Genomic DNA, 22,824 nt, shown 5'->3' with positions numbered 1-22,824 from the left:
CAGTCAACTTTATCTGGTAAAATAAAAGCATAGAAATACACCAATCAATATACAGCATTGTCATCACTACTGCTTCTGACCTGGCGGACTCACAGGTGTAAACACAGGTGCAGTATGATACAGGCGTAGATGGTGGAATGTTGTAACTGCTGCATGTTGCTGTAGCAGGTGTGTGTGTGTACCTGTTGCATGTTGTGCATGTACCTGTTGCATGTTGTGCATGCTCTGCTGTAGCAGGTATGTGTGTGTACCTGTTGCATGTTGTGCATGCTCTGCTGCAGCAGGTGTGTGTGTGTGTCGGGGAAGTGTTCAGGGTCATCAGGGCGGCAAGCCTTGCCTTGCTCCTTCCTCAGCAGCTCCACCTCATTCCTGTAGGCGTCCAGCTGCCAACGCAGAGAGTCATTCTCCTCCCTCAGAGAGGCCCCAGACTGGCCACACACACCTGGAGGGGAGAGAGGGTTAGACACAAGACACACACCCGGGGAAAGAGATTTAGACACAACATACACACACACACACACACACACACACACACACACACACACACACACACACACACACACACAAGACCAGGGATGTTTTCCCATGCCTCGCAAAGATGGGTGCCTATTGGTAGATTTAATTTTACCTTTATATTACTAGGCAAGTCAGTTAAGAACAAATTCTTATTTTCAATGGCGGCCTAGGAACAGTGGGTTAACTGCCTGTTCAGGGGCAGAACGACAGATTTGTACAAAATAAAAAAAAGCAGACATTGAATATCCCTTTGTGTATGGTTTAGTTATTAATTACACTTTGGATGGTGTATCAATACACCCAGTCACTACAAATATACAGGTGTCCTTCCTAACTCAGTTGCTGAAGAGGAAGGAAACAACTCAGGGATTTCACCATGAGGCCAATTGTGACTTTCAGAGTTACAGAGTTTAATGGTTGTGATAGGAGAAAAAACTGAAGATGGATCAACAACATTGTAGTTACTCCACAATACTAACCTAAATGACAGAGTGAAAAGAAGGAAGCATTTACAGAATACAAATATTTCTAAAACATGTATCCTGTTTGCAATAAGGCACTAAAGTAAAACTGCTGAATATATTTTCAAGCACGGTGGTGGCTGCATCATGTTATGGGTATCCTTGTCATCGGCAAGTAAATGGAATAGAGCTAAACACAGGCATAACCCTAGATGAATCCTTTCTGAAGGCACTGTATACTTTAGCAGTCTGCCATCATTAAAAGGTATAAGTGCTTAGGGGCTAAGGGTTAAGGGCCAAGGGCTAGGGACTATGCCAGGGGTAAGTTTGGGATTGGGCTCGTGCCTGTCCTACCATTTTCCTCCATGCGTATCTTCTTACAGGGGCTCTCATCCGAATCGTCGTCAGACATCTCCATCTCCTCCTCCCGGCGAATCCCCATGATCTCCTCACTGTGGGCATTCCTCAGCTCCTGTCACATCACAACACAAGGACCCCTCAGTGTCTCAGTACTATACACCCAGCCATATGCCTGCCTAAAAATGGTTTCAACCAGACTGCTCCTGGTAATGTGTTCTAAAATAAAAATGATATAGGTTGTACCTTAAAATGAGTCTGTGGTGGAAGAGAATCAAATTGCCCCTAGACACTGATCTAACATCAGTTTTGTGTTTCACTTCCTGACGGGTTATGGTTAGGATTTAGTTGGGTAGGGTAAACTGATCCTAGATCTGCAGTTTGAACGCTTCCTTTTTTCACATGATAAAGAAGGAGGAGCATAGAAAACATCTCATTCTTCCAGCTGCTCTGATAACTAGAAGTGTCTCAGCTGTGAGGCTGTCTAATACCACCACTGTGAAATCTCTCCTCAGATAAAGTAAATAAGCTTAGCCAATGACTCAGCTATAGGAGAGTGTGATAGAGTTATGAGAGGAGAAGGGAGAGAGAGAGAGAAAGGGAGAGAGGTTTAAGATACAGGGATTTGCTATGTGTGACTGTGCGCACAGAAAGCCTCAGCTGCAGCACTGAACCAGCCAGAGCTTTTTCCCTGGAAACTAGAGTAGGACATGAAGACGGAGGGATCCAATGGTGTTTAGAGCCGTATCTGATCTCATGTTTTCTGCAGTGTCCATTATCAGTTCATATTCAAACTGTCATTTCATACTACTGTCATGGAGGATGTTGATACTGACATCAATAGATAATTCATTCACAGCCATTTGTCATTCAGATAATCTTCAGGCTGCAGTGTTACAGTAATTGCTTGAACTACTTGAACACTTACCAAGCATACTACTGACCCTTAACAAGGGATTTCACAATTGTGGCATGCTAGCAGACTCACTCCATAGTGTGAACTGTTACTGTGTGTCACTTCTTCCAAAGCAATGCCTTACCTCTGGTTGCTCTGACAATAGACATGGCATGATTCCTTTCTCACTGACTTGACTTAGAGACATGTACTGTATGAACATAGACATCTTACAGTTTGACTTAGGCTTGGGCGGTATACTGTACTGTATGCGTTTTTTAAATGTTTGGAAATAAATAGCGTGTGCACTGCCGGTAATACCGTATACCCCGGTATGGTACAGGGACAGTATGAAGGCATGCACATCTGGATATCGCCCAACCCTAGTATGAATGGTCACATTAGGTTAACATCTGTCCTGATAACTCTGGCCTCCACAGATAGGCACCCTCACATACCTGGTCATTACTTTCAATTCACTTCAATACATTGTCACGGTCACCAAATGGCCAAATTAAAACCAAGGGGGTGTATATTAATTTGATTCAGATCCAGGTTTGTGTTTCTTCAACCAAAAATATCCAGATTCCATGAGATTTATAGGATGTTTTTGTTTAGTTCTAATAAAAGTGATAACTAACATGTATACCATGATATTGTTGAATACTAGTTTCTGATTGGTTTGAAGGGCATTCTAGAGAGTGCATTATTTCCCTAGAACGCACAGGATAATTGTACGGTATAATCCAATGGCTATGAAGTTCATTCAATTTTCATAATAGCAAGCTAGGATGACGGTTTGGTTGGCTAAGGTAACATATCTGTTTGCCTGGTTACCAATGCAACTACTGTAGCTATCTAGCTAGCTAGTGAACTTGCTAGCTAAGTCAGTGGATGTTGTCACATTTCTACTGGCAAATTAATAGATTTCTAGCGCAAATATGTTAATTTATATCCAAGATATAAAATAGATAATCAACTCAGGGCTCTATGCGTTCTATGGGAAATAATGCAACTCCGTGGAAGGTTAGTTCCACTCCACTAACACGTTGTGGAATACACTTTCCATTTCGTGCACTATTTTTCAGAGAACACATAGCCTTGATTATCCCTTACGTAATGAATAATCCAGAATGCTGACTCGTTGTATTCCCAATGAATTATTTATCTGTCTTAACCCTGGAAGCCTCTGTTGCCATAGCACCCACTCACACTTTCTAGAAGGTTATCTGTACGTGTGTGTGTGTGTGTGTGTGTGTGTGTGTGTGTGTGTGTGTGTGTGTGCGTGCGTGCGTGCGTGCGTGCGTGCGTGCGTGTGTGTGTGTGTGTGTAATAAAATAAACAATTTGGTGGGTGCTTATATTTGTATATTTGTCCTATTTACAAGTGTGAATTGGAAATGTGTTTTTTGCATATCCCAACTCTCCCTCAGAGAGTGGGGTCACAGCCAGGGTCTGCTATAATAAACAGCAACCCTGGAGCAATTATGGCTAAGTACCTTGCTCAAAGGCACAGATTTTTCACCTGGTCGGCTCAGGGATTCGAACATACAAGCTTTCGGTTAACTTGCCCAATGATCTAACCGTTAAGCTACCTACCGCCTCTGTGTGAGTGCGTGTGTACGTGCGCATTTCATCGATGTGAGGAAAAAGTCTACGAATGGCACTGTTGAAGAGAAACACACAGCATCAGAAGATCAGAACAGCATGGCTGTCTGTCCATCTGTCTGTGTATCTGTGAGTCCACAGCAGTCTGTCCATCTGTCTGTGTATCTGTGAGTCCACAGCAGTCTGTCCATCTGTCTGTGTATCTGTGAGGCCACAGCAGTCTGTCCATCTGTCTGTGTATCTGTGAGTCCACAGCAGTCTGTCCATCTGTCTGTGTATCTGTGAGTCCACAGCAGTCTGTCCATCTGTCTGTGTATCTGTGAGGCCACAGCAGTCTGTCCATCTGTCTGTGTATCTGTGAGTCCACAGCAGTCTGTCCATCTGTCTGTGTATCTGTGAGTCCACAGCAGTCTGTCCATCTGTCTGTGTATCTGTGAGTCCACAGCAGTCTGTCCATCTGTCTGTGTATCTGTGAGTCCACAGCAGTCTGTCCATCTGCCTGTGTATCTGTGAGGCCACAGCAGTCTGTCCATCTGTCTGTGTATCTGTGAGGCCACAGCTGTCTGTCCATCTGCCTGTGTATCTGTGAGGCCACAGCAGTCTGTCCATCTGTCTGTGTATCTGTGAGGCCACAGCAGTCTGTCCATCTGTCTGTGTATCTGTGAGGCCACAGCAGTCTGCAACAACAGCAAAATGAAACACAGTAGGACTCATGTCAACCCGGCTAGAGTGTCTGTCTGTTAACCTGTCCTGAGGAGTCCAAACATGACAAGGAATAGGGGGTAAGGAGAGAGTACCAACCTCACACTGCTTTCTCCAAATGTCTATGTTCTTGCGCTGCGCTTTAGAGAAATGGTCCCATGCCTTCTGCCTGGAGGCAGCGGTGAACACAGCCGTGATCTGCTCGACTTGGGGTGAACAGGGGGGTCAAGACAAGACAAGGCTTTATGTAGAGCTTAGATCCTACTGCACCACCCAGGCACAACAGCACACAGAGGAGACACTAGGGAGCTTCATTCTGCCAGCCTGGGTTAGTAGACCCCATTGCATTTACCTGTACCACCCACCAACATATCATCGCTGTGGGATGAAAGCTTCTAGTCTCCAAAACAGAAACTTTTCAGGAAATGTAAAAAGACGTCCATATTTTGTCATTAAAGTTGGAATCTCATTTAGATGAAACGTCTCCAAGGGTCGGCCCAGGTACATTTGTTATTGTTTTTGTTATTGAAGGAAGAAAGGAGCTTTCGGCCTCTTGGTAAAAAAATATCGTTGTACATACTCTGCTGTTCTATCACGCATGCAGTGAAAAAAAAGTGTTTGTTGTCATAATATCACAAAAGGACGTGGCAGTTTCACCGCTATGGATTCCAGCTTTAACTAACATACAATTATCAAACTTCAAAAGCTATTTTGAATACATTTTCTTGGTCATAGAGTCATTGGAAATAATTGAGTTACAAGGTTTTCACCTGACAGCGATGATATTGAGAATCATTGGGTGGGTTGTGAATTTGACAGATTGTTTTTGTTGGTCTGATATGGTTAAATGCTGCTCATTGTGTTACCTGGTGACTCCTCCCCAGTGCTGAACAGTACTTACATTTCATACCTGCTGATTCAGTTCCACCAGGACTGTCAAAGACAACATTCTACAATACTAAATGTTTTCATGGATAGAGTACGTCTAGACATACTATTGAACTTACATAAAATGTGTCTCATTTAATTTGTCCTGAATCATTCATAACTCTTTTAGGAAGTTATTGCAGTCATCACTATCCTTTCCACCAGTAGAAGGTTGTCTATAAAGTGTCGGTCTGTTCTAATTGCATACGGTCATATTCCTCTTCAGTAAATAACAGAAGGTTTAAAAAGTGTCACTATTACTACTGGACATGTGCACTGTGACCGCATCAACATTAAAACTACACCCCCTCATCATCCCCTCTTCTGGTGATTCTGGATCTCTGCACTTTCCATATTAAAGCAGCACCAGAGGACTATATGGCTCTGTTTTATTACCGGTGTAGAACACAACAATAAACATTCAAAATAGGACCATGTAAACAGTCATAAGACGTTGATGAATGTTGTTTTCATCGCATTGTCTTTCCAGATTCTATTTAATATCATTTCAATATCAGTCCGTACTGTACATTGACATTGTTTGAGAGTGCCTGCTGGAGGGATACAGTTCTCCGATGCCTACCTGGGAGTTAGGTAGATCAGCTGGTCCTCTCCTGTAGAAAGCTCAGGACACCGTACTGTACTTACCTTTGTCTGGGCTCTGACCTCTGTCATCCTCCCTAACTACTGGCTTATCACTGTACAGCTGTATAGAACAACTGGTCTTTAGTGCTTTGTGAAGGGAACTGTAGTACACTGTGTCTAGGATGGGTTTATGAGAATAAAGTGTCACAGGAATGTATAGTGTGTCTAGTTAGATGCTTACACTGAGTCAATATGGCCAGCAGGGCATTTTTAAACGTCTCCTTGGCTAACTCCATCTCCTCCTCGTGCTGGGCCTTCTCACTCATCAGTCTCCGGACGTGGCTATTGGCCGACTGGATCATAGAATAGAAGTTATTGGCCGACCGCCGGTTGACCTCACCACGGTCGATCCACGTGAACAGGACTGCAGTCGCCTCACTGAACTTATGGTCATCTGGAGGAGGATGATGGGGGAGAGCGAGAGGAGAGGATTTAGGGTGAGGTTTTTAAACTGTGAAGCTGAAAGCCTATGAAACTGTACATTGGTATTCCTTGAAATAAACTACACTGAACAAAAATATAAATGAAACATACAACAATTTCTAAGATTTTACTGATTTACAGTTCATATAAGGAAATGTGTCAATTGAAATAAGTTCATTAGTCCCTAATCGATGGATTTCACATGACGGAGAATATAGATATGCATCTGTTGGTCACCGATACCTAAAAAAAAAGGTAGGAGCGTGGATCAGAAAACCAGTTGGTATCTGCTGTAACTACCATTTACCTCCTGCAGCGCGACATATCTCCTCCACATAGAGTTGATCAGGCTGTTGATTGTGGCCTGTGGAATGTTGTCCCTCTCCTCTTCAATGGCTGTGTGAAGTTGCTGGATATCGGCGGGAACTGGAGCACGCTGTTGTACACGTCAATCCAGAGCATCCAAAACATGTTCAATGGGTGACATGTCTGGTGAGTATGCAGGCCATGGAAGAACTGGGACATTTTCAGCTTCCATGAATTGTGTACAGATCCTTGCGACATGGGCCCGTGCATTATCATGCTGAAACATGAGGTGATGGCTGCGGATGAATGGCACAACAATTGGCCTCAGGATCTCATCACGTTATCTCTGTGCATTCAACTTGCCATCAATAAAATGCAATTGTATTCATTGTCTGTAGCTTATGCCTGCCCATAACATAACCGCACCGCCACCATAGGGCTCTCTGGTCACAACATTAACATCAGCTCACCACTTTCCCACACGACGCCATACACTCTGTCTGCTTGGTACAGTTGAAACAGGTGTTCATCCGTTAGAGCAAACTTCTCCAGCGTGCCAGTGGCCATCAAATGTGAGCATTTGAGATGGTTTCAGACAGGTGGCTGGTCTCAGACAATCACGTAGGTGAAGAAGCCAGATGTTGAGGTCCAGGGTTGAAGTGGTTACACGTGATCTGCGGTTATGAGGCCGGTTGGACGTACTGCCAAATTCTCTAAAACGACGATGGAGGTGGTTTATGGTAGAGAAATGAACATTGAATTATCTGGCAACAGCTCTGGTGGCCATTCCTGCAGTCAGCATGCCAATTGTATGCGCCCTCCCTCATTGTGTTGTATGACAAAACTGCACATTTTAGAGTGGCCTTTTTATTCACAGCACAAGGTACACCTGTGTAATGATCATGCTGTTTAATCAGCTTGTTGATAAGCCACACCTGTCAAGTGGATGGATTATCTTGGCAAAGTAGAAATGGTCACACACAGGGAGGTTAACAAATTAGTGCACAAAAATACACTTTCAGTGTGTATGAAACCTTTTATTTTATTTCAGCTCATGAAACACTTTACATGATGCGTTTATATTTTTATTCAGTGTATACTGCCATGTATATTTCTCAATATATTTGTCTTTCATTCATGCTTCAGTGCACAGGAACAGAACAGCATGGGGAGATGAACTATCAGACTGTTTCATATCTTCTGAGTGTCTTTGGATGAGACAGTGTTCTGTGCATTTCTAGGTTTGAATCAACAGAAACTTGTCGTTGAGTGAGCACAGCCTCTTTAACGGTCCGTGTCTCCGTGGGCCTTTGTTGAGCGTATTCTTCACATTGGAATAATAATTGAAAAGTGCCACAGAGCCGCGTCCGATCACATAGCTCGGAGTGAATTAGAAATCGTTTAATGAGCTCAATACCCACTGCAACACGACCTAAGAGCACACTGTCGCTTGGTTGAAAACACTTTTCACCACACAGCTCTAGTACTATTCAAAAGAGGCAGCAGAGTGCAATCATACAATCATATTATAAAGCAGTCACATGAAGGTATTGCGGGCCAGCACAACACAGGGAATAATGGAAGTCTATTTCCCCTGCCTTTTCAATGAATAATCAAAGCAAGATATCTCTCTGTGTTTGGCTATGTGTAATGAAAACCTTCTTGGAGAACTAAACATCTCTATAGTAATAGCCAGTGGTGTAGTGGAGGGTAAACCTTTCTTTATTTTGTGCAAGCGTGTACCCACCCATCGCTTGATAGGTGTGTGACACAGACTCACACACATATAAACACACACACACTCTTGCTCGCCCTCTTCGCTCCCCTCCTCTCTCTCTGCCATCTGTTGTGACGAACAGTCAGGCAGTTTCTAGTGCTGCAGCCTCAGTGTAAAGGCTATAAGTGTCCCTTCATAGAAGCAGCTGTATGTGAGTTGAGAGAGAGACAGAGTAATGCACTGTAATGTGGTAATGAATATGATTAAGGTATTTACCCAGCTGAGAATGTAAAAACATTAACCAGAGGCTGTTTGAATGAATATGATTATGGAGAAACAGAACACTTTCAAACACCTCTCAGAACAGAGAGCAGAGACAGTGGAACAGGGGGACAAGGAGGATCGCACAGAAAGAGAGAAAGAGAGAAGCAATATGAGCAGGAAAGCACAGAATTGGAAAATAAATAAAGCATAAGCGATGGGAATGAGGAGACAGGACGACACACATTTCCCACCAGCGTGATGAAGAAATCTAGGAATTCGCACCAGGGAATGTGAAGAAGGGAAGGGAGGGGTGTCCAATAAGGGGAGCATGACATCTCCCAGCCCTGACCCAATACATTATCCTACGCTTCATTGAGAGATGATAGACGAAGAGACTCTGCTTGTATCAATGTGACTCCTCCAATAGTTAATGTGACATGTCTGTTCTTACTGCCAAAGGAAAAGGAAAGGGAGAGAGGGAGACAGAGATAGAATTTTGATGAGGTGTTGTGATGCAGTTAGTTTCATGTCAGCTCTCTCTCTCTCTCTCTCTCTCTCTCTCTCTCTCCCCCTCCTTCTCTCTCTCTCTCTCTCTCTCTCTCTCTTCATATTGAGCTGTATTGGAGATGCAGTGTCTGATGCCCTTTGGGCTTCTTCAGCAGAGAGAGAGGCAGGCAGACGGGATGCAGCCGGGATGCACCATGTGGGGAGACAGCGGGGGGGGCTGACTGATGGCTGATGAGATAGAGGGGGCAACAGAGTCAAACTCTCCTATCAGATGTCATAATACTAGCTCTCTGTCCAGGTAGGATTTCAGATCCACATATTAAGGTAATGCTATTGGGAAGGTGCTAATAACAGTGTTGAGCGTGTCATGAGGAAGGAAGATGATAACCATGACTGTATTTTTCATGCATAGAGAGGATGTGTGGTGTTCAGTTCAGTTCTAGCAGACAGTGGTTTAGATCAATAACTCATTTAGATGATGGGAGAATGAGAATTTTCTAATCTCTTTTCATATTTAATTACGTCTGACATTTCTTAATATCAATTGACATGACAGAGGAATGGTGCATTTCTCTAAATGATAGGAAGACAATATTCATGAGAAGGTGCATTATAGATTATTCCTATACTGTAAATTAGGACGGGGTCTGTAAAACAGTATGCAGCTCTGACCTTTACACACATGTATACACCACCATGGCCCACCTGCAGCACACACACAGCTGGACATAGTGCTAGAGGGTGGGGGTGACACACACACAGCTGGACATAGTGCTAGAGGGTGGGGGTGACACACACACAGCTGGACATAGTGCTAGAGGGTGGCGGTGACACACACACAGCTGGACATAGTGCTAGAGGGTGGGGGTGACACACACACAGCTGGACATAGTGCAAGAGGGTGGGGGTGACACACACAGCTGGACATAGTGCTAGAGGGTGGGGGTGACACACACAGCTGGACATAGTGCAAGAGGGTGGGGGTGACACACACACAGCTGGACATAGTGCTAGAGGGTGGGGGTGACACACACACAGCTGGACATAGTGCAAGAGGGTGGGGGTGACACACACACAGCTGGACATAGTGCTAGAGGGTGGGGGTGACACACACAGCTGGACATAGTGCTAGAGGGTGGGGGTGACACACACACACAGCTGGACATAGTGCTAGAGGGTGGGGGTGACACACACAGCTGGACATAGTGCTAGAGGGTGGGGGTGACACACACAGCTGGACATAGTGCTAGAGGGTGGGGGTGACACACACACAGCTGGACATAGTGCTAGAGGGTGGGGGTGACACACACACAGCTGGACATAGTGCTAGAGGGTGGGGGTGACACACACAGCTGGACATAGTGCTAGAGGGTGGGGGTAACACACACACAGCTGGACATAGTGCTAGAGGGTGGGGGTGACACACACAAAGCTGGACATAGTGCTAGAGGGTGGGGGTGACACACACACAAAGCTGGACATAGTGCTAGAGGGTGGGGGTGACACACACAGCTGGATATAGTGCTAGAGGGTGGGGGTGACACACAGCTGCTAGCTGGACATAGTGCTAGAGGGTGGGGTGACACACACACAGCTGGACATAGTGCTAGAGGGTGGGGGTGACACACACAGCTGGAGGCACAGTGGACATAGTGCTAGAGGGTGGGGGTGACACACACACAGCTGGACATAGTGCTAGAGGGTGGGGGTGACACACACACAGCTGGACATAGTGCTAGAGGGTGGGGGTGACACACACACAGCTGGACATAGTGCTAGAGGGTGGGGGGTGACACACACACAGCTGGACATAGTGCTAGAGGGTGGGGGTGACACACACACAGCTGGACATAGTGCAAGAGGGTGGGGGTGACACACACACAGCTGGACATAGTGCTAGAGGGTGGGGGTGACACACACAGATGGACATAGTGCAAGAGGTTGGGGGTGACACACACACAGCTGGACATAGTGCTAGAGGGTGGGGGTGACACACACAGCTGGACATAGTGCAAGAGGGTGGGGGTGACACACACACAGCTGGACATAGTGCAAGAGGGTGGGGGTGACACACACACAGCTGGACATAGTGCAAGAGGGTGGGGTGACACACACACAGCTGGACATAGTGCTAGAGGGTGGGGGTGACACACACACAGCTGGACATAGTGCTAGAGGGTGGGGGTGACACACACACAGCTGGACATAGTGCTAGAGGGTGGGGGTGACACACACACAGCTGGACATAGTGCTAGAGGGTGGGGGTGACACACACACAGCTGGACATAGTGCTAGAGGGTGGGGTGACACACACACACAGCTGGACATAGTGCTAGAGGGTGGGGGTGACACACAGCTGGACATAGTGCTAGAGGGTGGGGGTAACACACACACAGCTGGACATAGTGCTAGAGGGTGGGGGTGACACACACAAAGCTGGACATAGTGCTAGAGGGTGGGGGTGACACACACACACAGCTGGACATAGTGCTAGAGGGTGGGGGTGACACACACAGCTGGATATAGTGCTAGAGGGAGGGGGTGACACACACAGCGGAGGGCAGCTGCTAGAGGCACAGCTGGACATAGTGCTAGAGGGTGGGGGTGACACACACACAGCTGGACATAGTGCTAGGGGTGGGGGTGACACACACAGCGCAGGGCAGCTGCTAGAGGCACAGCTGGACATAGTGCTAGAGGGTGGGGTGACACACACACAGCTGGACATAGTGCTAGAGGGTGGGGGTGACACACACACAGCTGGACATAGTGCTAGAGGGTGGGGGTGACACACACACAGCTGGACATAGTGCTAGAGGGTGGGGGTGACACACACAGCTGGACATAGTGCTAGAGGGTGGGGGTGACACAGCTGGACATAGTGCTAGAGGGGGGGGTGACACACACACACAGCTGGACATAGTGCTAGAGGGTGGGGGTGACACACACAGCTGGACATAGTGCTAGAGGGTGGGGGTGACACACACAGCTGGACATAGTGCTAGAGGGTGGGGGTGACAGCTGGACATAGTGCTAGAGGGTGGGGGTGACACACACACACAGCTGGACATAGTGCTAGAGGGTGGGGGGTGACACACAGCTGGACATAGTGCTAGAGGGTGGGGGTAACACACACACAGCTGGACATAGTGCTAGAGGGTGGGGTGACACACACACAGCTGGACATAGTGCTAAGGGTGGGGGTGACACACACACAAAGCTGGACATAGTGCTAGAGGGTGGGGGTGACACACACACACAGCTGGACATAGTGCTAGAGGGTGGGGTGACACACACAGCTGGACATAGTGCTAGAGGGTGGGGTGACACACACAGCGGAGGGCAGCTGGAGGCACAGCTGGACATAGTGCTAGAGGGTGGGGGTGACACACACACAGCTGGACATAGTGCTAGGGGGTGGGGTGACACACAGCGGAGGGCAGCTGCTAGAGGCACAGCTGGACATAGTGCTAGAGGGTGGGGGTGACACACACACAGCTGGACAAAGTGCTAGGGGTGGGGTGACACACACACAGCACAGCTGGCACAGCTGGACATCGTGCTAGAGGGTGGGGTGACACACACAGCGGAGGGCAGCTGCTAGAGACAGCTGGACATAGTGCTAGAGGGTGGGGTGACACACACACAGCTGGACAAAGTGCTAGAGGGCAGGGGGGGGCTAAAAGCACAGCTGACATCACACACAGCAGCTGCTAGGGACATAGTGATAGCTGGGGGTGACAAGCACAGCTGGACATAGTGCTAGAGGGTGGGGTGACACACACACACAGCAGGGGGCAGCTGCTAAAAGCACAGCTGGACATAGTGCTAGAGGGTGGGGGTGACACACACAGCTGGACATAGTGCTCGAGGGTGGGGGTGACACACACACACAGCGGGGGGCAAAAGCACAGCTGGACATAGTGCTAGAGGGTGGGGGTGACACACACAGCTGGACATAGTGCTAGAGGGTGGGGTGACACACAGCTGGACATAGTGCTAGGGGTGGGGGTAACACACACGCAGCTGGACATAGTGCTAGAGGGTGGGGGTGACACAGCTGGACATAGTGCTAGAGGGTGGGGGTGACACACACACAGCTGGACATAGTGCTAGGGGTGGGGGTGACACACACAGCTGGATATAGTGCTAGAGGGTGGGGGTGACACACACAGCGGAGGGCAGCTGCTAGAGGCACAGCTGGACATAGTGCTAGAGGGTGGGGGTGACACACACACAGCTGGACAAAGTGCTAGAGGGTGGGGGTGACACACACACAGCAGGGGGGGGCAGCTGCTAAAAGCACAGCTGGACATAGTGCTAGAGGGTGGGGGTGACACACACAGCGGAGGGCAGCTGCTAGAGACACAGCTGGACATAGTGCTAGGGGTGGGGTGACACACACAGCAGGGGGCAGCTGCTAAAAGCACAGCTGGACATAGTGCTAGAGGGTGGGGGTAACACACACACAGCTGGACATAGTGCTCGAGGGTGGGGGTGACACACACATAGCACAGCTGGACATAGTGCTCGAGGGTGGGGGTGACACACACACAGCTGCAGCTGCTAGAGACACAGCTGGACATAGTGCTAGAGGGTGGGGGTGACACACACAGCGGAGGGGTAGCTGCTAGAGACACAGCTGGACATAGTGCTAGACGGTGGGGGTGACACACACAGCTGGACAAAGTGCTAGAGGGTGGGGGTGACACACACAGCTGGACAAAGTGCTCGAGGGTGGGGGTGACACACACACATCATGCTCATTGGTCCACTCACCTTTCAATCTCTCCGCCAGCTGTCCCGCCTCATGCTCGGAGAAATGCATGATGGGAGGTGGCGAGGGCGGACGGAGGAAGTCTTCTTGGATCTTGCGTCGGTGTCGTTCCTCCCTGGCCAGCAGCCTCTGTTGACATTCCCACTCATACAGGTCGTCTCTGGCCTGAGCAAAGTCCACGTGCATCCTCCCTGAGTCCTTCTTATCTGTACTGGAGCCGATACGCATCCGGTAGCCTGGGGAAACAGGGCAGTTAGCGGTCAGATACACTAAACACAACCATACAGATACATTCAACACACAGACAAACACACAGCACACAAATTGTGTATACAGTCATGTAAACTCATACAGTCAAATACAATCACCACAAAGACCATGAGCAAACCAAAAGGACAAACTACATTTTCAACTATTCATTATGTTAGAATATGATCTCGTCCTCCTCATCTATATTCACATCTCCAGCCTGCATAGGTACAGTCTATTTCTTTCTCCTCCAGCCTGCATAGCTACAGTCTATTTCTTTCTCCTCCAGCCTGCATAGCTACAGTCTATTTCTTTCTCCTCCAGCCTGCATAGGTACAGTCTATTTCTTTCTCCTCCAGCCTGCATAGCTACAGTCTATTTCTTTCTCCTCCAGCCTGCATAGCTACAGTCTATTTCTTTCTCCTCCAGCCTGCATAGCTACAGTCTATTTCTTTCTCCTCCAGCCTGCATAGCTACAGTCTATTTCTTTCTCCTCCAGCCTGCATAGCTACAGTCTATTTCTTTCTCCTCCAGACTGCATAGCTACAGTCTATTTCTTTCTCCTCCAGACTGCATAGCTACAGTCTATTTCTTTCTCCTCCAGCCTGCATAGCTACAGTCTATTTCTTTCTCCTCCAGCCTGCATAGGTACAGTCTATTTCTTTCTCCTCCAGCCTGCATAGCTACAGTCTATTTCTTTCTCCTCCAGCCTGCATAGCTACAGTCTATTTCTTTCTCCTCCAGCCTGCATAGCTACAGTCTATTTCTTTCTCCTCCAGACTGCATAGCTACAGTCTATTTCTTTCTCCTCCAGCCTGCATAGCTACAGTCTATTTCTTTCTCCTCCAGCCTGCATAGGTACAGTCTATTTCTTTCTCCTCCAGCCTGCATAGCTACAGTCTATTTCTTTCTCCTCCAGCCTGCATAGCTACAGTCTATTTCTTTCTCCTCCAGCCTGCATAGGTACAGCCATCATTTCATTTCTCTCTTCTGCTTTAAGTGTCAAACCTCAAAGGTCGCTGTTTTAACTCCTCTACAGTGTTCATAATGTTAATACATACTCTATTAAAACGGAATACTTTAAAACTGCTGCAACATATACAATAGTTATGCTGACCACTGACCAGAGAGGTAGAGGATTGTGTCTATATGTTGTGTGTATAGTATATCATTTGCATGGTATAGTATAGTATACAATACTAAAGTACAGTATAGCATAGTAAAGTAAAGCATACAGTAGTATAGTATAGTATAGTAAAGTATACAGTAGTATATTAAAGTAAAGTATAGTATAGTAAAGTATACAGTAGTATAGTAAAGTCAAGTATAGTATAGTATAGTATTGACCGGAGAGGTAGACAGCATTGTATATAAATTGTGTGTATAGATATAGTATTGGTATAGTATAGTATTGACTAGAGAGGTATACAGCATTGTATGTAAGTTGTGTGTATAGATATAGTATTGGTATAGTATAGTACTGACCAGAGAGGTATACAGCATTGTATATAAGTTGTGTGTATAGATATAGTATTGGTATAGTATAGTACTGACCAGAGAGGTAGACAGCATTGTATATAAATTGTGTGTATAGATATAGTATTGGTATAGTATAGTACTGACCAGAGAGGTAGACAGCATTGTATATAAGTTGTGTGTATAGATATAGTATTGGTATAGTATAGTACTGACCAGAGAGGTAGAGGGACTTATCCACCATGAACTCCTCACTGAAGCGGATGTGACAGAAGTTTTTCTTGCTCTTCCTGATAGCGATGATCTCACCACACTGATCAAACACCTCCCTGATGATCTCCTCGCTGGCATTCTCCGGCAGACCCCCCACAAACACCGTCTTACACCCTGGGGGCCGCTCACGTGTTGATGGAGGAGGCAGGTCTGGAACATCATACATGCTCTGGTCACATCTAATAGCAATTATTGTGACCATATTACGGACAGTCAATATATGAATGCATTTATACTCATTTCGAAAAGCATGCAAGAGTGTGTGCGTCAGTGTGTGTGTGCGTGCGTGCGTGTGTGCGTGCGTGCGTGCGTGCGTGCGTGTGTGTGTGTGTGTGTGTGTGTGTGCTTACTGGGGTTCTGAGGAAACAGGGTGCAGCTCTGGCAGTGGATGATCTCCTTGATGATGGGCATCTCAGGGGGACCAGGGGGAGGAGGGACCAGGCTGATACCTGCAATCATGGGGTTTATGGGAGCTAGGAGACTCAAACCTGGGTCAAAGCCCTGGATACAGAGAGAATCTGGAGGAGAGAGAGAGGACAAGGAAAGTTAGTCTGGAGGAGATGAGAGGAGGGGAAGGGAGAAGAAAATATGTACAATGAGACCCAGTCCTTGCTCAAAGCCTGGATACAGGTAGAATCTGGAGGAGAGAGACAGAGACAGAGATAGAGACAGAGCAGAGAGCGATAGATGGACACAACCTATTCATATCTTCAGAACACAACAAAATGAGAGTGGTAGAACAGACAAGACATCAGCAGAAATCTCCCTTTTCTCAGGTCTTAGAGAGAGAACAGATACTGATCTACATTAGAGTAGAAACCAATCTGACTGCCGCTGTCACACAAGCCTGTCGCTACTGTGAGGATACAAATAGTCATGGATACAGATATAAATATACAAATGTAGAATCGCATCTTCATATCTATGAAATCATCAATCAAGTCCTCACTGCAGATTTAAGTTTGTCAGCAGAAGGTGAGTGTAAATAGTGTGTGTAGGAGTGAGAATGATTCTATGTGATGCTGTCAGAAAGATTCCAGTGCTCAACATAAATCCCTACACTGCAGTATTTGCTGTTCTAAAGAGGCTGCAAAGCAAATAAGTCCTGCTTCTATACTGGCTGTATCTGGCGAAGCCTCGAAGAGAAAGTGTCTGGCGCTGTGAATAAGTCAAGTGTGTTTTATTACAGAGAAGGAGTTTTTAAGAGAAGCTGCAAGTCCTTGAGGCTGGAGAGAGAAAAGTCAGATAAAATAAATCTGGAAGATTATCGCCCATAAATCTCCCGAGACGCAATCATGTGTAATCTGAGATTGTGTAGATCTGTGGAAAAGTCATTCAAGTGTTCCCTGTGTAATCCTGAAAGGTAAATGATATGTATCCTCTCCCCACATTCATCATCAACTAATGCTGTTTCTTTTTCCACTCTTTCTTTTCCCCTCCCGGTGAAAATAATTCAAGGCCGTTAGTGGCCCCGGCCACGCTCTGCTAACATCTGCCAGGGGGAGAGAGTTCACACTTTGTTTTTGTCATCATTTAATTTCTCTCTCTCTCGCTCTTTTCCTTTCCTCCTTCCCTCTCTTCTCTCCCCTCGGCAGGTTTGTGAGAGTGGCCACTGGGTTTGCCAGGCTCTGGATCTCCCCTCAGGAAACAGCTGCTCTTAATTACCGTGAAGGTGAGATGTCATCCATCACACACACTCTGTAACCCCCATTAGCTTTCTCCTCCTCTTCTCTCTCACTCTTATTTTTCCCTTCCCTCTCTCTCCCCAGTCTCTGAACAGTCCCCGAGTATCTCTTTCCTTCTCTCCTTGTCATTCCAGATCTCTCCATCTCTCCCCGTTGAACCTCAGTTCTGTGCTCCAGGAGGATATCAGTATTAATCTGTCTTTCCCTTGGCTTTTAGGAGGATCCAATCCAGCCGTCCAGCCCTGCTGTCTCTGTACTGTACATACAGTACATTACTGACCCAATGGAACCCCCGGTCTGGTTCCTTCCTTCTTTTCCTCACGTAATCCCAGATCTGAGAGGGTTGGATAGGGTGAAACCAATCAAATCAGCCAGTCAAACTCTGCCTTGACTTTCCAGTCAGAAAATAGTTCCAAATCGAGCACACTCAATGCAGTGATCTTTCCCCCCAGTGTAATAACAGTCCGACAGTGCCTTCAGAAAGTATTCACACCCCTTGATTTACTCCACGTTGTTGAGTTACAGCCTGAATTCTTTATTGATTCAATTCTGAATTTTGTCACTGACCGACACATAATAGCCAATCATATCAAAGTGGAAAGGACTTCTGCTTAGGACTTCTGCCTAGGACTTCTGCTTAGGACTTCTGCTTAGGACTTCTGCCTAGGACTTCTGCTTAGGACTTCTGCCAAGGACTTCTGCCTAGGACTTCTGCTTAGGACGTCTGCCTGGGACTTCTGCTTAGGACGTCTGCCTAGGACTTCTGCTTAGGACTTCTGCCTAGGACTTCTGTCTAGGACTTCTGCTTAGGACTTCTGCCTAGGACTTCTGCCTAGGACTTCTGCTTAGGACTTCTGCCTAGGACTTCTGCCTGGGACTTCTGCCTAGGACTGCTGCCTAGGACTTCTGCCTAGGACTTCTGCATGGGACTTCTGCCTAGGGCTTCTGCCTAGGACTTCTGCCTGGGACTTCTGCCTAGGACTTCTGCCTGGGACGTCTGCCTAGGACTTCTGCCTAGGACCTCTGCCTAGGACTTCTGCCCGGGACTTCTGCCTGGGACTTTTGCCTAGGACTTCTGCCTAGGACTTCTGCTTAGGACTTCTGCCTAGGACTTCTGCTTAGGACTTCTGCCTAGGACTTCTCCCTGGGACTTCTGCCTAGGACTTCTGCCTAAGACTTCTGCCTGGGACTTCTGCAAGGACTTCTGCCTAGGACTTCTGCCGAGGACTTCTGCCTGGGACTTCTGCTTAGGACGTCTGCCTAGGACTTCTGCTTAGGACTTCTGCCTAGGACTTCTGCTTAGGACTTCTGCCTAGGACTTCTGCCTGGGACTTCTGCCTAGGACTTCTGCCTAGGACTTCTGCCTGGGACTTCTGCAAGGCCTTCTGCCTAGGACTTCTGCTTAGGACTTCTGCCTAGGACTTCTGCCTAGGACTTCTGCTTAGGACTTCTGCCTAGGACTTCTGCCTGGGACTTCTGCCTAGGACGTCTGCCCAGGACTTCTGCCTGGGACTTCTGCCTAGGACTTCTGCCTAGGACTTCTGCCTGGGACTGCTGCCTAGGGCTTCTGCCTAGGACTTCTGCCTGGGACTTTTGCCTAGGACTTCTGCCTGGGACTTCTGCCTAGGAATTCTGCCTAGGACCTCTGCCTAGGACTTCTGCCTGGGACTTCTGCCTGGGACTTTTGCCTAGGACTTCTGCCTAGGACTTCTGCTTAGGACTTCTGCCTAGGACTTCTGCCTAGGACTTCTGCTTAGGACTTCTGCTTAGGACTTCTGCCTAGGACTTCTGCCTGGGACTTCTGCAAGGACTTCTGCCTAGGACTTCTGCCGAGGACTTCTGCCTGGGACTTCTGCTTCGGACGTCTGCCTAGGACTTCTGCTTAGGACTTCTGCCTAGGACTTCTGCTTAGGACTTCTGCCTAGGACTTCTGCCTGGGACTTCTGCCTAGGACTTCTGCCTAGGACTTCTGCCTGGGACTTCTGCCTAGGACTTCTGCCTGGGACTTCTGCTTAGGACTTCTGCCTAGGACTTCTGCCTAGGACTTCTGCCTGGGACTTCTGCTTAAGACGTCTGCCTAGGACTTCTGCTTAGGACTTCTGCCTAGGACTTCTGCTTAGGACTTCTGCCTAGGACTTCTGCCTGGGACTTCTGCCTGGGACTTCTGCCTAGGACTTCTGCCTAGGACTTCTGCTTAGGACTTCTGCCTAGGACTTCTGCCTGGGACTTCTGCCTTGGACTTCTGCCTAGGACTTCTGCCTGGGACTTCTGCAAGGCCTTCTGCCTAGGACTTCTGCTTAGGACTTCTGCCTAGGACTTCTGCCTAGGACTTCTGCCTAGGACTTCTGCCTTGGACTTCTGCTTAGGACTTCTGCCTAGGACTTCTGCCTGGGACTTCTGCTTAGAACGTCTGCCTAGGACTTCTGCTTAGGACTTCTGCCTAGGACTTCTGCTTAGGACTTCTGCCTAGGACTTCTGCTTAGGACTTCTGCTTAGGACTTCTGCTTAGGACTTCTGCCTAGGACTTCTGCCTAGGACTTCTGCTTAGGACTTCTGCCTGGGACTTCTGCCTAGGACTTCTGCCTGGGACTTCTGCCTAGGACTTCTGCCTAGGACTTCTGCCTGGGACTTCTGCCTAGGACTTCTGCCTAGGACTTCTGCCTAGGACTTCTGCCTGGGACCTTTACCTAGGACTTCTGCCTCGGACTTCTGCTTAGGACTTCTGCCTAGGACTTCTGCCTAGGACTTCTGCTTAGGACTTCTGCATAGGACTTCTGCCTGGGACTTCTGCCTAGGACTTCTACTTAGGACTTATGCCTAGGACTTCTGCCTAGGACTTCTGCCTAGGACTTCTGCCCAGGACGTCTGCCTGGGACTTCTGCTTAGGACGTCTGCCTAGGACTTCTGCTTAGGACTTCTGCCTAGGACTTCTGTCTAGGACTTCTGCTTAGGACTTCTGCCTAGGACTTCTGCTTAGGACTTCTGCCTAGGACTTCTGCCTAGGACTTCTGCTTAGGACTTATGCCTAGGACTTCTGCCTAGGACTTCTGCCTAGGACTTCTGCTTAGGACTTATGCCTAGGACTTCTGCCTAGGACTTCTGCCTAGGACTTCTGCCTAGGACGTCTGTCTAGGACTTCTGCTTGGGACTTCTGCCTAGGACTTCTGCTTAGGACTTCTGCCTAGGACTTCTGCCTAGGACTTCTGCCTAGGACTTCTGCCTAGGACATCTGCCTGGGACTTCTGCTTAGGACGTCTGCCTAGGACTTCTGCTTAGGACTTCTGCCTAGGACTTCTGTCTAGGACTTCTGCTTAGGACTTCTGCCTAGGACTTCTGCCTTAGACTTCTGCCTAGGACTTCTGCTTAGGACCTCTGCCTAGGACTTCTGCCTGGGACTTCTGCCTGGGACTTTTGCCTAGGACTTCTGTCTAGGACTTCTGCTTAGGACTTCTGCCTTGGACTTCTGCTTAGGACATTTTTTCAGCTATAAAAAATTGGTTTTTTTGCAGGACAAGGACTTTCATGAATTCCTGATTTATTTTTATGGAATTTTAAAACACAATCTAACTGCAGTGAAGCCGCACAACATTTACATCACATTCAAGTCATCGAGCAGAAGATCCCATCCAGAGCGAACCACAGGAGCAACCAGGGTCAAGTGCCCCGCCCAAGAGCACATCGACAGATCCCCCACCGATCTGGAATCGGGGACCAGATCCAGCCACCTCTCAGCCACCGGCCCAACACTTCCAACCAAATGCCTGAATTGCTTCACCCTGTTTTTCTGGTTGGCTGGCAAGTTTCACTTCCAATTATTTCAGATTTACTGGAGTGCAAGTTTTACCATGGCACAGACCGTGGCGATACGTTGGCACATATGTGTAAATTATTGCATTCTATCCATACTGGCTTTCGTAGGCTACTTGAGACATGAAACCAATAGGTGTCGCCAATTTATTAATGCGTAATTTACCTAAATGGGTAATGGAAACACTTCAACCACTACATTTTTATGCGACACTGTAGTTTTTGTCAGAAACGTTTTTGTTGGGGTGTGACATCATTACGTCCAACTGTTTTACATGGAAATGCGCCCTAAACTGACATTGATGCACCTATTTTCTGCGTGAACTTTCTAAATGTCTACCAAAAATCACTGCATAAGTTCATAGAAATGTAGTCTATGACTTGGGTGGCTGGATTGTTTAAAAATGTTTAGGGCCTTCCTCTGACACCGCCTGATATAGAGGTCCTGGATGGCAGGGTGCTCAGCTCCAGTGATGTACCCTCTGTAGCGCCTTACGGTCGGATGCCAAGCAGTTGCCATAACCAGCGGTGATGTAGCCAGTCAAGATGCTCTCACTGGTGCAGCTGTATAACCTTTTTGAGGATCTGAGGACCCGTGCTGAATCTTTTCAGCCTCCTGTATATTGAAGATATATTACTGTTTTATTTTTCAGCGATTATTTACAAATATTTGAATTTTTCTTCCACTTTGATATTAGTATTTTGGGTAGATCAATGGCAAAATGTTTTTATTAAATCCATTTGAATCCTACTTAGTAATCCTACAAAATGTGGAAAAAGTCAAAGGGTGTGAATATTTTCTGAAGGCACGGCTTCATATTACAAAAGGTTTTCTCCAAACAACTCAGCTTTCCGGAGTTAAATCTGTGTATTCAGTTGTTCAGGGTTTACACAACCTCAGCTTCCAAACCTCCCTGTGTGCTTATTTAATGAACTGCACAATGACACCTCAGCACGCAGGGGAAGCTGCTTTATATAGGGACAGATCACTGATAATCTTGATAAAAACCTAATAGACTTCATGAAACAAGTTGAAATGAAGTCCAAATAAAATGGTAGAGCACCTGTACATTTGGAGGAGCTTCACATTTATAGTATAAATCCATAACTGAAAATACTATACAAGTGAGATCAGTGTGGTTAAACTTTAACCGTAGACTCACCAGGGGTCATGACAGAGGCCCAGACTATACGTTAGACATGTATAGTATTACATACGTTACATATAAT

General features: G+C 47.2%; 1 protein-coding gene across 5 annotated transcripts in view; it reads right to left on the bottom strand.

The window, feature by feature from the left end:
• Positions 1-22,824, bottom strand: part of enox1 (ecto-NOX disulfide-thiol exchanger 1) — a 120,225-nt gene that overhangs the window by 12,700 nt on the left and 84,701 nt on the right. For all 5 annotated transcript variants that reach the window (XM_052493473.1, XM_052493469.1, XM_052493472.1 and 2 more), the window contains 7 exons: positions 16,453-16,620; positions 16,046-16,252; positions 14,107-14,340; positions 6,292-6,504; positions 4,638-4,744; positions 1,332-1,449; positions 252-442 (listed from right to left, as the gene is read on the bottom strand). In XM_052493473.1, the coding sequence (XP_052349433.1) occupies positions 252-442; positions 1,332-1,449; positions 4,638-4,744; positions 6,292-6,504; positions 14,107-14,340; positions 16,046-16,252; positions 16,453-16,620 (1,238 nt within the window). The remainder of the gene's footprint in view (positions 1-251; positions 443-1,331; positions 1,450-4,637; positions 4,745-6,291; positions 6,505-14,106; positions 14,341-16,045; positions 16,253-16,452; positions 16,621-22,824) is intronic.

The sequence above is a fragment of the Oncorhynchus keta genome, chromosome 34, assembly GCF_023373465.1.
Source record: "Oncorhynchus keta strain PuntledgeMale-10-30-2019 chromosome 34, Oket_V2, whole genome shotgun sequence".
NCBI lineage: Eukaryota > Metazoa > Chordata > Actinopteri > Salmoniformes > Salmonidae > Oncorhynchus > Oncorhynchus keta.
This window is presented reverse-complemented; position numbering and strand designations above follow the sequence as displayed.